This window comes from Macrotis lagotis, chromosome 1 (genome assembly GCF_037893015.1).
Source record: "Macrotis lagotis isolate mMagLag1 chromosome 1, bilby.v1.9.chrom.fasta, whole genome shotgun sequence".
NCBI classification, from domain to species: domain Eukaryota; kingdom Metazoa; phylum Chordata; class Mammalia; order Peramelemorphia; family Peramelidae; genus Macrotis; species Macrotis lagotis.
Window position 1 is genome coordinate 798,216,632 of NC_133658.1, and position 16,866 is coordinate 798,233,497.

The 16,866-nt window shown below is 45.8% G+C and overlaps 1 protein-coding gene across 3 annotated transcripts in view; it reads left to right on the plus strand.

Moving 5' to 3' along the window:
• Positions 1 to 16,713, plus strand: part of RELT (RELT TNF receptor) — a 58,536-nt gene extending 41,823 nt beyond the window's left edge. For all 3 annotated transcript variants that reach the window (XM_074216830.1, XM_074216831.1, XM_074216829.1), the window contains 6 exons: positions 2,017 to 2,097; positions 4,282 to 4,363; positions 5,185 to 5,442; positions 11,038 to 11,245; positions 11,744 to 11,793; positions 12,319 to 16,713. In XM_074216830.1, coding sequence (XP_074072931.1) covers positions 2,017 to 2,097; positions 4,282 to 4,363; positions 5,185 to 5,442; positions 11,038 to 11,245; positions 11,744 to 11,791 — 677 coding nt within the window. In that variant the 3' untranslated portion in view covers positions 11,792 to 11,793; positions 12,319 to 16,713. The remainder of the gene's footprint in view (positions 1 to 2,016; positions 2,098 to 4,281; positions 4,364 to 5,184; positions 5,443 to 11,037; positions 11,246 to 11,743; positions 11,794 to 12,318) is intronic.
• Positions 16,714 to 16,866: the final 153 nt, after the last annotated feature.

Genomic DNA, 16,866 nt, shown 5'->3' on the forward strand with positions numbered 1-16,866 from the left:
AAAATTTAGATGATAAAAGTTCACATGGGAGAAAAATGGAGTAATAAACTTGCAAATATCTGAGTCCTAGGATTTTTTTTAGTGATAAAGCAGTCTTAAGAGAATAAGTTCCTAAGGGACCAAAGTTTTAGGCAATCGAGGGTTTTTGAAGGCCCAAGGTTCTCAAGTCCTGAAATGTTGAATCAAGCTAGTTACTAAACTTGGGAAGCAGGAAGACCTGAGTTTGAATTCTGACTCAGATGTGTGATTCCAGTCAAGTCACTTAATTTCTTTCAGCCTCTGTTTCCCCATCTGTAAAAATGGGAATAATAATAATAATATGAAATTCAAATGAGATAGCAGATTTTTAAAAAAGCTTTAATGATATACTTTAAAATGTCTCTAAACAGCTTTAGAGGGAGGAAAAAACCTCTTGAGTCTGACAATTTAAAATTCTAAATAGTCCAAAGTCTAAAAAGCTCTGCCTGGATGTCTCCAGTTTCTCCTTGTGGTTGAGGTCAGGAAAGTGGGATTCAGTTTTCCCCTCTACCTATCTGAACCCATTCTGAGGCAAGGGACTGAGGAGGAACAGTGAGGGTCCTAAATGAATTATTACTGTCTCCAAGACAGGGTAAGGGCCATCAAGACCTGCCCCTCAGAATCACCTTGCATTGGGGCCCAAAGATAGCTGAGTGAACATCTCCTTCTCTTTGAGTTACAGATGAGAACTTAGGAAGGGAAAAGGACTTAACCCAAGTGGCTCATCCAAGTCAAGGACAGAGCTAGAATGAAAACCTAAGCCCCTTTCTTCCCAACCAGACTCATTTTCTCCCATCTCCCTTTTGGCCTAAATTCATTCATGGGCCCTAAAGCCCAAGGAACATCAGCAGATGATATATATATATATATATACATATATGTATATATATATATATATTTATATGCTGGCACTTTTGTTACCAGCCAAATGGTCTATTTATTTCACTGTACGCTGCTGTCCTCATCGATGTCCATTAACATAATGCAATATTGTTTTGACACAGGCAAAGAGCCATTCTATTTGTGTTTTGTTTACAGAGAGAATTGTGGTGTGTCCAACCACCTGAGATCCCTTCTTTCTCTCATTATATTTGGATCTGTTAAGAGTCCCTGATGAGGGCCTGTGAATAAGAATTCCATTATTAGGAGCCATCCACTCCTGGCCCAAGTCTCTCTGTACATTAGCTTAGTCTGTGGAGGGAGCCTGGGGTTGGGAGACCCATTCAAGACCCATTCAAGCCGAAGGCCTCCTGAGCCAGGCCAGTCACTCTTTATATGGGTGGGTGGATGATATGGAATGTCAGGATTCTCTAGGGGGAATTCTGGGGCCAAGTGAGTCCAAGATTAACATTACAGCTGTTGAGGAAGCATCCCTAACTGTCTGTCTCCTTCCCTGGGGAGTAGGGGGCAGCGATGAGAGGCAGGAGTCTGAGAGCAGCCCATAAGCCCTACTTAGTATCCTCCCACATCTATGTTCCCTAGAAAGGTCTGGCTAGGAGATGTTGAGAGGAAAGACCATCTCCCTTTCTGCTGTCATTGAGGCCATGGGAGGGAGAGCAAAACTCTGAGAAACCAGTAAAAATTCTAACCACGGCTCTGCTACTGATTGATTCTGTGACTTCTGATGGAGTTATTTCTGGCCCCTCAGTTTTTTCATTTATAAAATTGAAGTGGTGGTTCTGGGTTTTTTAAGGAGTCCTCTCCAGCCCTGGCATTCTATGGGTCTGTGCATCTTGATCCTAAAGGAGCCACTGTAGCTACAGGGTTGTCCTCACCTCAGGGATCCAGATGAATGCCCATGGAGAGAGCCTTTAGTTGATTGTGTAAGAAAAAGACAGAGGCAGGAGAACCCCCAGCTCCTGTTGCCTCAGGGAGCCCCTGCATAACCAAGCACTCACCTCAGCCTTGGCACTGACCAGCTCTGACTGATTCCCTGTCCAAGCTTCTGTTCTCATCATGTCTCTCCCAGTTTCATAAACCCTTGTCTTCCTTCCCTAGGGGCCAACCCTGCCTACCGAATGGATGACCCCAATGAGGATACCATCGGGGTCTTAGTCCGGCTGATCACAGAGAAGAAAGGTGAGGTTGTCCCCTCACCTCGTCCTTTGAATCTTGGAGGCTTATTAAGATCTTACATTCTATAAGGACCAAGTACTGTGGGATAAGGGGAAGTATTCTATGACAATACAGATTAGGGAATTGGAGTCTGTCTTGATTCATCCCCAATTATTTGGTTAGGGAAAGGAAGCAATTCCTACTGCCTTGCTGTGCAGGTATATAAAAGCTGACTCTCTCTTGATGCTGCAAAGAGAGAGTGGGGGAAAGAAGAGACAAGCATTAAGATAATCTAAATTAATTATTTTTACCAAATTATTAGTAATAAAGCTATATATTTATTAAGCATGTATTAATATTTATTAATATGTTAAAGTATTTTATAAATACTATTTAATTTGGTCCTGGAGGGCAGGTGCTGTTATTCCCCCCACCCACCCATTTTATAGATGAGGAAACTGAGGCAAACAGATGAAGTGACTTGCCCAGGGTTACTCAGCTACTAAGTCTCTGAGGTTGAATTTGAATCTTCCTGATTTCAGGCCCAGTATTCTATGTGCTTTGCCTAGTTCCTAACAGTAATGATAATGGTTAATATCCTACATTTTAAGATTTACCAAGGTATTTTCCTCACTATAGCCCTTGTGAAATGGGTATCCCTAGTATTATTATTATTCCCATTTTCCAGGGCCTAAGGAGATTGAGTGATTTGTCCAAAGCGATTTCCTAACTGCTACCCAACATCCTTTCCAGCCAGGCTGTTCTGTCTGTCAGTGGCATGCCATGGCAGAGCCTGGGACCAAGACAGCACCTTCTGGCAGGAGTTTTTGGTGGGCCAGAAGATGCCTCCTGCTTTGTCTGATTAGGGTCACTGTGCATGGACTTTGGAGGAGATGCTCAGTTTAGATAACTCCTGTGTGAATCTAGTGGATGCTCAGAGTGTCGTATCCTGAATGGGAAGGCAGGAGGTTGGGATTCTTTTTTTTCTATTATTTTTGCATGGTAGTGGGGTTTAGTGACTTGCCCAAGGTTACACAGTTAAGTAATGAGAGTCTGGACCGGATTTGAACTCAAGTCTTGCTGGCTCCAGGACTTTATCTACTGCACCACCTAGCTGCCCCTGAGGCTGGGATTGTAGACTGGGTTTGATCACTGCCTCATTCTGTGACCTTAGCCAAGTAACTGCCCCTTTTGGACCTTCACTGTCCTCCCCTGGAAGATGTGGGCACTGATCTCTCTTGAGCTTCCCAGTTCCCTTCCAACCCTGCAGTTCTGTGAAAAAAGAGCTAGAGACAAAAGCTCTTGAGTGTGATCAGGTAACCCGGGTCTTGGGTTCCCACTGGAGCCACATGATCTCTGCCTTCCAATTTCTGAAGCACTGCCCTAAGGCATCTGAGTATGGCACACTCTGCCAAGCTTGGAATCAGGAAGAACTGAGTTCAAATCCTGCTTTAGGATTTACTAACTGGATGACTTTAAGTAAGTTGCTTCATCTGTTTCAGCCTGTTTCATCACATGTTAAATACAGTGGAACTCAGTAGTTTCTGAGGTTCTTTTCTGCTCTTGGTCTCTGACCCTGTATCCTGTTGACTCTTGAGGGTGGAGTCACTAGGGAGGTGGAACATAATAATAATTGTAATTATCCCATAGAAGAACCAAGTGATGAGAGCCTCATTGCTCCATTGCTGTGGTTCTCCAGATGGGAGCCTCTTCAATGGGATTAACCTGGGATGGAACCCTTCCTTCAAGGCTCTTCTCCTGCCCTCCACTGCCTTCAGGGCAGCTAGGTGGTTTGTGGTGGATAGAGGATTGGGCCGAGTCAAGAAGACTCCTCTTCCTGGGTTCAAATCCTACCTCAAACACTTCCTAGCTGTGTGACCCTGGGCAAGTCACTTAACCCTATTTGCCTCGGTTTCCTCATTTATAAAATGAGCTAGAGAAAGAAATGACAAACTGTTCCAGTGTCTTTGCCAAGAAAAGCCCAAGTGAGATCATGAAGAGTCAAGATATGACTGACTAAATAACAAATTTCTCTATGATTTTGGCAAGTGTCAATAGCTGGTAGTTACCTGGATAAGACCAAGGATCTCCCGGAGGCTGGGCCTGAGACTGCCCTGGTCTTGGTGGGTGGGGGGTGGGGGTGTCTGGGAGAAAGGAGACAACTGGTCAGACCAGGCCAGCCCTGACCTGCGGCCCTTTGCTTCCCAGAGAATGCGGCTGCCCTGGAGGAGCTGCTCAAAGAATACCACAGCAAACAACTTGTGCAGACCAGTTACAAACCTTTGCCCAAGTAAGCCGGAGGCCGTCAGAGATGGGGAGGCGAGCCTGGGGAAGAGGAGCTTGGCTCACCCCCTCATTTTTGGCCACATTTCTTCTTAACCTGCTGCCTCCTTTCTTTTGCTTCCTTTGGCTCTCCTTCCCCCTGACTTGATTTTCCTTCCCTTATGACATCCTTGCCTCTGCCGCTTGCTTTGGTTTGCTGCTGGCGCATGCTTTCTTGTGGACTCCTGGCTGGGTTTGTGATCCCACCACTGTCCTTTGTGATTCCTTCTGTCCCTTGCTGTCTGGATTCTTGTAGGCCTGGGTTCCTCAGGGTTAAGTTGGCTGTAGATGGGGCAGAGGACTTGCTGTTAGTCTCCAGTTCTTGCCGTTTTCTGGGGATTCGGGGAAGAAGCGTTTCCTCCCCCTCCTAAGTGGGCAGGAGTCTCTCCCCACCCTGACATGGCCTCTGTAGTTGAGGAAGGTCACTAAGGCCAGGCTGGTGGGGCAGAGGACCTGCTGAGGCTGTGGAGAGCAGTGGTAGGCATTCCAAGCTGGAGGGGCTATGTAAAGGACCCTCCTCCTTCCTTTTCTCTTTCTCCTTTTTCTCCTCTCTTCTCTTCCTCCTCTTCTTCCTTCTATTCTATACCTCTCTTTTCCTCCTTTTCCTTAACGCTTTTTCTCTTTCTCTTCTTCCCTCTATTATATACCTTCCTTTTTTCTCTTCCTCCTTCCTCCTCTTTGTTCCTCTTAATTCCTTTTTTTCCTCTTCCCCTTTCTCTTCCCTTGGTTCATATTGTCTCCAGTCAGACAAGGTCTGAGGTTACACTAATCCCTTCCTGCTCTTCCCAGGCTGACACAAGGTCCCCCAGCCGTACCCCACATCTGCCAACACCAGCACCACCTGCACACAGTGCAAGGCCTGGCCTCACGCTCTGGGTCCTGCTGCTCGCGCTGCAGTCAAAGGAAGTGGCCGGAGGTCCTGCTGTCCCCTGAGGCCGCTGCAGCCAGCACCCCCACCCCTAGTGCACTGCCTCCCCGAGGTGGCAACAGCAAGCCCACTCCCAAGGGGGGCCGCCCAGGGGAGATCACCATCCTCTCTGTGGGCAGGTAAGTTTGGGGTCCTTTGTTGAAGGGGGCAGAGAGTTCTGAGAGGAATAGGGATTCCTGGTGCTAGGGGAGGGGGACTTTGGATACTGGCTGTGTGATAGAATTTGGGCTCTGGAGACACTCAAAACTGCCTTTGATGCTTACTTGGACTTAAAGGCTCTTAAACTCCCTGGGCCTCAGTGTTATCATCAGCACATGGGAACAATCATAGTACCTCCCTGAGAGGTTGCAAGGAGCTTCAAATGACTTTAAAGCATTATATAAATGTGGGTTATTTGAAAATGAGGGTGCTAGACTAGCCAGCCTCTGAAGCCCTTGTAGCTCAGAATCTGTGGTCCTCTACACTCATGGTGGGGGCTCTGGCAGGCATGGGCACAGCTGAAGAATAAGGGGACATGAGGTTTGAAGGCTGCTGACAAGCTGGCAGTCCAGTGTCTGCTACATGTCTTCCCTCAAGGAAGTCATTTCCCCTCAGTTGAAATGAGGTGATTTTTATTGACAGTTTGTAAGGTTCCTTTCAGCTCTCACAGATTCCATGATTATAAGCAGGGTCAAGATTAAAGAGGAAGGGGCAGCTAGGTGGTGCAGTGCACCAGCCCTGCAGTTGGTAGGACCTGAGTTCAAGTCTCTCCTCAGACACTATATCTGTGTGGCCTTGGATAAGTGACCTGATTGTGAGTGAGAAAGAGAAAGAGAATGAGAGGAAGAGGGGAAAGAGTGTGAGAGAGGAAGAAAGGGAAAGGGAAAGAGTGAGAGAGGAGAAGGGAGAGTAAGAGAGAGGGAGAAGGGTAAGAGTGAAAGAAGAAAAAGGGTGAGAGTAAGAGGAAGAAGAAAAATGGAAAGAGTGAGAAAGGAAGAAGGGAGAGGAAGAGAAAGAAAGGAAAGAGCAAGAAAGGAAGAAGAAGGGTGAGTAAAAGAGAGGAAGAAGAGAAAGAAACAGAAGCCTGGGGTCAGAGGCAGCCTTTGAATACAGTTTGCATTTAGAGACAGAGCCCAAGGAATTCCTCTGCAGTTTTGCCAGGGGCTAAGTCCTGTTTCTGTGGCTCAGGCCAGTCCATTTATTTGTCTGTGGAGAAGGTTCTTCATTGTCTTCAGCCTGTGACATCCAGGAGACTCCAATTCGCTCCACTGCTTACCACCTCCCCATTTGTCCTCAGGCAAAACCACTTGCCCTCTTTGTACCTCAAAAGCCTATTTCCTCCCCTGTTAAAAGGAGAGTGGACCACATCTGTAGTCCTCACAGGATGATGTGATTGCTGAGAGATCCAGTTACCTGTACTTCATATGGGACTGTCTCATGTGCTTGCATGTGTCTCCTGAGAATTATATTGGACTTATATTGTGTGTGTGTGTATGTGTGTGTGTGTGTGTGTGTGTGTGTGTGTGTGTGTGTGTGTGTGTGTGAGTCTCCTGATTCTCCTACAGCATACTTTGATTACTCAAGCAAACAAATAAAAAAGCTGGTCTGCCCCAGTCTTCACCAGGTATAGCTTTCTATACCTGGCTCAGCAAGTGGTGACTGCTAATGGAAAGGAAGCTGGTTTGCCCCCTTCTCTGCTTGTTGTGATTTTATTTCCAGAGGTATCTGAATTCTTTGGCCAGTTTGTACAGTCTAGTAGCAATGTCACCTCTTGGCCTAATCATTTGAAGTTTGCTTCAAGGCCTAGGGAGCCAGTTTCTGCAGGAGATGAAGGAAGGAGCATAGATAGAAGTTTGTAAACAAGAGAAAGGATGAAGACTGTTTGGGAAGAATACTTAATGTTATTCTTTGAGTGCCAAACTGGTTATGGTTGTAGTTTTTTGGTGGTTATTTTTTAATTAGAACATTATATTAAAAAAATTTATAGGGGCAGCTAGGTGGCATAGTGGATAAAGCACCGGCCCTGGAGTCAGGAGTAACTGGGTTCAAATCCGGTCTCAGACAATAATTACCTAGCTATGTGGCCTTGGGCAAGCCACTTAACCCTGTTTGCCTTGCAAAAACCTAAAAAAAATTTATAAAAGGTAGTTTTGTTGATAAGGGTTGGGGGATACTGAGCTGGAACAAGCACTTGAGCTAGAATTCTTTCTAAACTTGGCTCTGCTCCTTATAAGTTGTGTGGTCTTGGAGCATCCCTTCTATTTAGGAAGCTATTGTAAAGCCCTTACTATGTTTTAGATACAAGAGATATAGAGATTAAAATTTAAAAATTAAAAAAAAATAGCCCATGCTTTGAAGAGCTTTTTTTTTAAAAGATTTTATTTATTTTGAGTTTTACAATTTTTCCCCTAATCTTGCATCCTCCCCCCAAACACAGAAGGCATTCTGTTAGTCTTTACATTGTTTCCATGGTATACATTGATCTCAATTGAATGTGATGAGAGAGGAATCATATCCTTAAGGAAGAAAAATAAAGTATAACAGATAGCATAATTACATAATAAGATAACAGGTTTTTTTCTAAATTAAAGATAATAGTCTTTTTCCAAACTCCCAAGTTCTTCCTCTGGATACAGATGGTATTCTCCATCACAGATTGCCCCAAATTGTCCCTGATTGTTGCACTGATGGAATGAGCAAGTCCATCAAGTTTGATCATACAGGGCTGGTGCACTGTACCGCCCTTAATCTTGACACTGCTTATAATCACGGAATCTGTGAGAGCTTGAAAGGAACTTTACAAACTGCTAGTAAAAGTCACCTGAGGGGAAATGACTTACTTGAGGGAAGACATGTAGCAGACACTGGACTCCTATCTGGTGCACATGTTTTTCTGGTTCTGCTCATCTCACTCAGCATCAGTTCATGCAAATCCTTCCAGGCTTCCCTGAATTCCTATCCCTCCTGGTTTCTAATAGGACAGTAGTGTTCCATGACATACATATATCATAGTTTGTTAAACCATTCCCCAATTGAAGGACATTTACTTGATTTCCAATTTTTTTGCTACCACAAACAGGGCTGCTATGAATATTTTTGTTCAAGTGATTTTTTTAGCTTTTTTTCATCATCTCTTCAGGGTATAGACCCAGTAGTGGTATTGCTGAATCAAAGGGTATGCATATTATTGTTGCCTTTTGGGCATAATTCCAAATTGCTCTCCATAAAGGTTGGATGAGTTCACAGCTCCACCAACAATGTAATAATGTCCTAGATTTCCCACAACCCTTCCAACAATGATCATTATCCTTTGTGGTCATATTGGCCATTCTGAGAGGTGTGAGGTGGTACCTCAGAGATGCTTTAATTTGCATTTCTCTAATAAGTAATGATTTAGAGCAATTTTTCATATGACTATGGATCACTTTGATTTCCTCATCTGTAAATTGTCTTTGTATATCCTTTGACCACATACTTTGAAAACTTTCAAGGGAGATGCAATTTCCTTTTCTCCTGGGAGAATATAGTCATTTTTTTTGGAGAGACAGTCAGGGTTAAGTGACTTGCCCAGGGTCACACTATTGGGGATCAAATGTCTAAGGTCATATTTGAACTCCAGTCCTCCTGACTCCAGAGCCAGGGTTCTATATACTGAGCCACCTAGCAACCCTGGGATATAGTATTTCAACATATGAGTAAATTAAAAATAATTTGAGGAGATAGCAATTAGTGAGAGTCATCCTTATGGTCTCCCTGTGGGAGATGGTCCCCAAGCTAAGAATTCCAAGAAGGGCAGGTGAGAAAGAAGTCCATTTCAGGGATGAGGAAGCAGCCAGTTGTCAATGTCCAGAAAGAGAGGTGATGCTTAATCAGGTCAGGATAAGAAGGCCAGTCTGTCTAGAACATAGACCACATCCATGCAAAATAAGGCTAGAAAAGTAGGGTAAAGTGAACATTGTAAAGTTAATGAGTGTATATTAAAAGAAAGTAGGGAAACATTATAAACTCTCAAACAGAAAAATAACATGATCAGATCTGTACTTCAGGAAGATTGCTTTGGCAATTGTGTTGGAGGATGGATTGGAGAGGAGAAAATGCTGAAAGCAAGAACTAGGGGGTTATTGCAATGTCCCCCATGAGGCAATGAGGCCTGAACTGGAATGATGTTTGTGTGAGTAAAGAGAAGGGGATGGATACAAGTAATGTTGGGGAAGTAGATTTTTTTTTGTTCTTCATTCTCAAAGACCATGATATCAGGGAGGGGATGTCATGACAAACAAGTGAATTGGATTTGAGTGAGGGGAATCTGTGCTAAGTCACCAGCCTCACTTTCTCCTCCAGAGCCATCTGGATCCAGTGGCCAGATATGAATCAGGACAACTGGAGATGGCCTTGGATGGAAGGCAATCAGGGTTAAGTGACTTGCCCAAGGTTACACAGCCTAGAAAATTTCAAGGGTCTGAGGCAAGATTTGAACTCCAGGGCCAGTGCCGTATTGCTCTATCCACTGTACCACTTAGATGATAACCTGGGGGAGTCATAAATGTGAGTGAGTGTGCCCCAAAACAATGAAATAGAGACACTTGGAGGGGTCAATTTAGGGAAGAAATACAGTATAAGTTCCATCTTGGACATTTTGTTTGAGATGCCAGTGGGACCTCCAGGTGGACATGTCTGTGATTTAGAATCGGCTCTCAGGAGAGGCTAGAGTTGGGTGTTTATAGATATGGGTCTATCCATGTTCATTGAGATAATGGTTGAACTCAAGGAAATTGATTCCATCCCCCTATTTTAAAGATGAGGATGCTGAGTAGCAGAAAGGATAAGTGATTTGCCTAGGAGATCATACCTCCAGTAAGTGGCTTCATGGCTCCAAGTCCAGTGTTGATGGTGATGCCCACTTCGAGTTTTCCAGTTCTTCCCACTCTCTCCTCTTCTTGCCCTGTATCCTTGTACTCCTCCAGACTCAGAGTATGTTTTTTTGGTTTTTCACAATAGAGGAAAAAATTCAGATTCAAAACTAACATTCTAGGGCAAGAAAGTACCTCAACCACACAAGTATGTCTTTAGGAGGCCTCTTCTAACCTGAACTTCAGATCCCTAGGTCCAGCCTGGACTAGCTGGATCCTATCTAGACCAAGGAAGTTATCAGACTCTTCCTTGGCCCTAGATGAGATAGGGAGCTGTCAGAGCAATCACTAGGGAGCTGGCTCCATTGGCAACAGTTTAGGATGGGGGAAGGGGAGGGTCAGGGTAAATTGCTGTTATCATGCATTTGAGTCTTCTGGCTACCCTCCCTCCTCCTCATCAGAACCTCTTTAAAGGATCAGATATCTAAATCTGGAAAAGTACTTGAGAGTTCACCTGTCTACTTGAGAGGTCACTCATATACCTACAAGATCACCTATGAACCTGTGAGGTCACCTGTTTATCTGAAAGGTCATCTATATACTTGAGAAGGTCACTTATGTACCTGTGACTTTACCTCTATACCCACAAGGTCACTTATGCACCTTTGGAGTCACCTATGTACCTGTTAGGTTACTTCAATTCTTTCAGTTTATAGATGAGGAAATGACCTTAGAGAGGATAAGAGAGTTGTTCAGGGTCACACAGGAGCAGAGTAGGTTCAGTGATGCCAAGTTGAATCCTTTTTTCCTGCTGCAACACAATGTTTTTATCCCACCATCACTCTAACCCCATCCCTTTCCTTTTTCTTTCCCCTTTTCCTCCAGGTTCCGTGTGGCCCGGATCCCTGAGCAGCGACCAAGCCCACCACCCCCAGAGGTGAAAACCATCTCAGAGACCAGCGAGGAGGGGGAGGCTGCTGAAGTTCCTCCACCTGGGCTCCCCCCTGAGAACAAGGCCCTTCTGGGCAGTGGTGGAGTACGACCCAAATGGCTGAAAACTCCAGCATCAGGGGCAACGGAGAGCAAATCAGAGGTGAGCTGGGTGATATGGGTAATATGAGGGCTGGTAGGTATGGGTATGGGTATGGGGGGTATGTTCCCTAGGACCCACTCACAGACACCTCCAGGTCCAGTCTCAGGATGGGGATGATGGAAAAGGAGTTGGGTCTTTCTCAGCCTCCCCACAGTCCCAGCCCCCAGTAGCCCCACATCTCACTGCTTGTGGTTTCCTAGCTCATCCCTTGTTTCCCACTGACTCACAGGGGAGGTGTATTTATCTTTCTGTGAATCAGGCCCAGATTGAAGCCGGAGGGGCACAGCACTTCCTGCAGTCATACAACAAACATTATTAAGTAGCTCAGAAGAGGCAGGTTTTTCAACCTTGGGATCAGTCTTTTGTGTAAAACGAGGGTATCAGAGGACAGGAATGACTTCTGTGCTCAGCATCACTGCCTGCAAGGAGTTTGCAAACTTTGGGGGCCAGTCTGCAACTGATCCCCAATTCTAACCTTTATTACAATTTTTCCCCTAGGAAAATCGATACGTGGTCAGGCTGAGTGAATCCAACTTGGTTATCTGAAGGTAATATATTATTGAGGGAGTCCCTGCCCAGAAGGGGAGACAACCTGCCCTCAGGAAGTCCATAGTCTGAGAAAGACACAAAGCAGAGGCTTTTGAATTCTATAAGAGTTTGTTTTTAAAAACATAGAAAAAAAAAGAGTAGAGGCCTTCAGAGAGGGAAGATCACTGTGGGCAGAAGTGAACAGGAAAGGCTTCCTGAAAGTGGGGGAGGGAGGAGATATGGGTGGAACCCTGAAAGATCTGGGCCAAAGGAAAACATTTCAGGTGAGAGGTGGAGGGGTATAGATGAGCCTGTGCCACTGAATTCTGACCTTCTCCCCAGGATCAGCATGGGGCAAGGATTCTGTGTCCTAGGAACTGAAAGACTAAGGGGACCCCCCTCCCCCTCACTGCATGGTCTCAAGATGCTTGAGAGAATCCCTTAGTGTTCTCTCTCTCTCTCTCTCTCTCTCTCTCTCTCTCTCTCTCTCTCTCTCTCTCTCTCTCTCCTCTCCTCTCCTCTCCTCTTCTCTCCTCTTCTCACAGGTGTCCTTATGATTCACTGAGGCCCAGGGCCCTGAGAGACCTTGGAGCTTGGGAGTTGGCAGCAACCTGAGGCCCTGAAGGGCCATCCCCCAGGCCCCTGCATCCTGAGCAGGCCCAGTGAGCTCTGGGTGGGCAGTGGCAGGGGAGAGCTCACTTCAGTCTGAGCTACCAAAGGCAGCTTATTTTAAAGGAAAAGATGATTTCTTCCAGGGAAGAGAGGGAGGGTGTGCCCATACTTGATGAGAGGTGGGCTGCCCTTTCTCCTTACCCTGTTCTCCTCCCCTTCATCGCAGCATCTTCTCCATGCTAGCAGCAAGCCTCTCCTCGGTCATCCAGTCTCTTCCTTATGGACAGGAAACTCAACCCAGCTTCTTGGGTCCTCAGAGATGGCTCAATCCACACTCTAGTGGGGATTTCCTCCCTAGTGCTTCACAGACAGGACATCTAGCCCCAAGTAGAGTCCCTTCCCTGGTGACCCATAGATAGGTCACATCCTTCTAGCCATCTATCCCCATGCAGGGGTTTCCAGGAAAAACAAAAGGCTCAGCCTCCTCTTTATCTCCTCTGTTCTTCATCTTATCCCTTCTGGGCAGGGGAAGTGGCAGTCAGGAAACACAGAGGGAAAAACGATTGGTGTCCCAGAATGTTAGAGCTAGGATCATCACTGCAATCACTGGGTAAATGAGAAGATGGACCCAGAGAGAAGAAACCTTCCAAGGGCCACAGCAAGTTTGGCCAGAACTTGGGGTTCCTGACTCCCAGTCCAAAGACCCTTTCTATGTCCCCAGTCATTGAGGATGTTCTATTCACCCCATCTCCTCTTCTGCCCCCATTCTCCTACTCCCCAGTTCCTGATCCTAATCCCCAAGGTGGGGCTTGTCCATGGGAAGACATTTTAGTGGAGTTCAAATGGGAGATGGGAAAGAAAGGGACCTAAGTCACTTGGGCTCAAATCTCAAGCTCTGCCCCTTTCTCTCTCTGTGTCTGTGTCCTCACCTGTAAAATGGGAGTGAGATGACCTCTAAGTCTCTGATCCCATGACCATGCCTGGACACGGGGCTTCGGAGAGAAGTCTTAATTTAGTCCCTGAGCCTGCTGGGAGGAGAGGCAGCCATGGGACAGGGAGGAAATCTCAGGAGACTTGGGTTCTGGGTCCAGCTTTGCCTCTCTTAATTTGTGTCAGCCTGTTTACATGTGGAAAAGGAAGAGCTGGACTTGGTGGTTTTAAAAAAGGCCCCCTTTCAATTTTGACATTCTGAACCAAATTTGTATGTCCTTGTTGGACATTTTATCTATGAACTCCTGTTTACCAACCCTTGCTCTCTTCACCGAGCCACAATCTCCCACCCATATCTGGAAAGGAAAAAATGTAATTTGAGGTGATGCCTGAGAGGTTTCCCCTGCATTTCCCTGGGAACAGAACCCCATATTGTTCCCAGTAGGACCCATAAATGCCCCCTTCCCCAATGGAACAGGCAGAGGCTTGCTTCTCCCTGCTTGGGGGATAGGGGCAATTTGGAGTATACATGGTATATTTCTGCTCCCTCCCTTTCCTCCCCCCCCTCAAGCTGGATCAATAGTTTGATTAGGTATCCCAGCTAGCTGCTCTTCCTTCTACCCCCCAGCAGCCCAACCCAGGGCCTTTGCTTCTGCACGAGGAAAGGGGGGGGGTGCCTTAATGCATGTCAAGCAGCCCCCTCCACCCTGCCCCCCCCAGGGGTGAATGGCTGTTTTTAAATCTAAAAACCAAACTTGTTCTGTGTTGTCTACTGTGGTTTGGGGGCCTCTGTCTCACCATGTACCATTTTCTCCTCCCTCCCCCTAAAAAAAGTGCTCCAGAATTCCCATGGCTCAAAACCCTGGGCGGCGTGGTAGTGAGGGAAGATGTGGGCTCTAGGTGCTGACCACCCCCCCACCCCTGTGAGGACACCTTGTCGACTTTTTCTGGGCCCCCAGCTTGCTTTCTCCCCCTCCCTCCTCCTTCACGATCTGTCCAGTTTGCTCTGATGTGTCCTCTGTGTTTGCTCCCAGGAGAGAAGTATGGGTGATTCAGGCAGTGTCTGGCGCCCATCCATCCCGTCTATTTATGTGGGTACTGTGCAGGTCACAGCCCTGCTGTCATTTCCCCTCCCCTGGTGGGGGGTTGGGCCCTGAAGTTTGGGAACTCTTATTTATTGAATTTGAGTCTTTCCTCTGTGTCCTATCTACCCCTTGTATGCATCCTCATCCCCAGTTTCTTTAAGTTGGATAATAAAAATATTAGAAAGTGATGCTGTGTGATGAAGACTTGTCATAGCCGGGAAGGGTCTCTGTTAGTTTCCTATACATTTTCTCAGAGCCGCAGTTGTACCCACCCCAACATGATCCAGTGGAGGGGGACCTGGAAATAATTGTCCAGGAATCTCTTAGCAAGAACAGACCCATTAAAGCAGTCTGTATGGGTCCTCCTCCTCTTCTTCCCTGTTCTATGCTCAGCCCCCATATTGGGCCTTGGCACCAGCGTGAAGTCAAGAACACTCATGTTTTGTGAGTTCAAATATGACCTCAAGCACTTCCTAGCTGTGTGACCTTGGGCAAGTCACTTACCCATTTTTGCCCAGCCAAATCACTCCAATGTCTTTGCCAAGAAAACCCCAAATGGAGTTACAAAGAGTCGGAACAACGGCAACTACCACTCTAATGAAACAATCAAAAACGTGTACCCTATCTTTTGTGTTTTAACATGATGGGGAAAGGCAGAACTTTTCATATCAAGTTGACTGTAAACTCTGAAGCCGTTAGCAGGATTCTGACCTTTAGAAATGATTCTAAGCAGCTGATGATTATCATGTCAATGGCAGTGATAGTTTTGATAACTTCAGAGCAAAAGGGCAGAGTAGGAGGTGGGTAGCAAGCTATCTGGGCACATGGATGCAAGGCATGGATATTAAACAAGTGATATGACTGGGAATCATGAAGCACTTTTTAAAAAGAGGATTGTTGCCAAATTCCCTCCCCCCCCGGTTCAGTGTAAGGTTTTAGGAGAAGAGGGAGAACCTCTTCTGAATTCTTCTAAGCATAAGGAACGGAAATCATTTAGGTTAGAGAAAATGGGGGACACAAGGGGGAGAGAAAAAGGAGCAAAGGGGGAAGTTACAGGAGCAGATTTTGACGAGTACACATTTTTGTAGCATATAAGATATTCCCTCATGGAGCAGGCTATATCTAGATGGGAGCCTTTCATCACCAGAGGTATCCAAGCAAGAGACTGGATGGTGCCTGTTAGGAAGTCTTGGCTGGAGATTGGAGGCACTGCCCAAGAGGACCTTACAGATCTGAGCACCTAGGAAGAAGGAAAGGCATTGTATGGCTAGACTTCTGGTTAGCTGAAAACACCCAAGCAGTCTGAGGAACAGCTTCCTGTCCCTATCTGGAGGTCTGTCCTCAGAGGCTAGGGCTTCCAGAGTTGAACTTGATGGAGTTTCCTGAAGGCTGCTCAGACAGGCTCGTGGGTCTCCATCCTCTTCCTCTGAAGAGCTGGCTCAGTACCTCTTCTCTAGACCTGCTGTCTCCACCAGTCAGCACTAGGAGCAAGCGTGTGTCCAGGGTTCTAGGTGTAAGGCCCAAGCTTAAGCTGTTCTGCAAAGGTTCCTGAGGGAAGTGAGGATGAAGGAACTGCATGGTGGGGAAGGAATGGTGCATTTATGGAGACTATTTTGTTAGCATTTTAACTTTAGTTTGCAAAACACCTTTGTGAATAAAATTATCTCATCTGTTCCTTACATCCACCTTGGAAGCTAAAATCCTCAATTTTATAGAAGTGAAGACAGGTTTGCAGGTGAAATGGTTTCATTGGGTATACAAAACTAGTAACTGTCAGACGTAGGATTCAAACCCAGATATCTCCAGGCATTTTCCATTACAGCAGCCACACTGTCTAAAGGTAGGAGTATCTTGTGCAAATGAATACAGTATTTCAGCTGATTCAAAAGGAGCAAAATAATTGTCTTCAAGTGATGGAAGGGCTGTCACACAAAAGAGGGATTTACCTTGTTTTGTTAGGACTTAGAAACGAGAGGGAGAAATTCTAGGATTGATGTATGCAAAAGCTTACTACTTTCAAGATATCCTTAGAGGTCATCTGATGCAACACCCTCATTTTACAGCAGAAGCTCCATGAGGTGAAGATGATTATACAGTGTCAAGTTCCCACAGTATGTCACCCCGTGCCAATTTGTGTGTCTGTATTTATGTATTTGTGTGTAAAGAGAAAGCAGGAGGAGAGAGGAGAGAAAAAGAGGGAGAGAAGAGAAAGGGGAGAGAGAAAACGGAAAGGATAGAAGGGAAAGGAAAGTGTGGGAGGCTGTTTGTACACATGTAAGAGTTCCCTAGATGAATTAGGCAGCTTATTAGATGGATGGATGGGTGGATAGGTGGGAGGGTGGGAGGGTGGACATAGTGGTTTTTCCATCATGACTTCTAGTCAGCTCATCTAGAGTCTAGTTGGAATCTCCGCTCAGGTCAACATTGGACTAGATAAATATGGAAATATGTGTGACATGTATAACT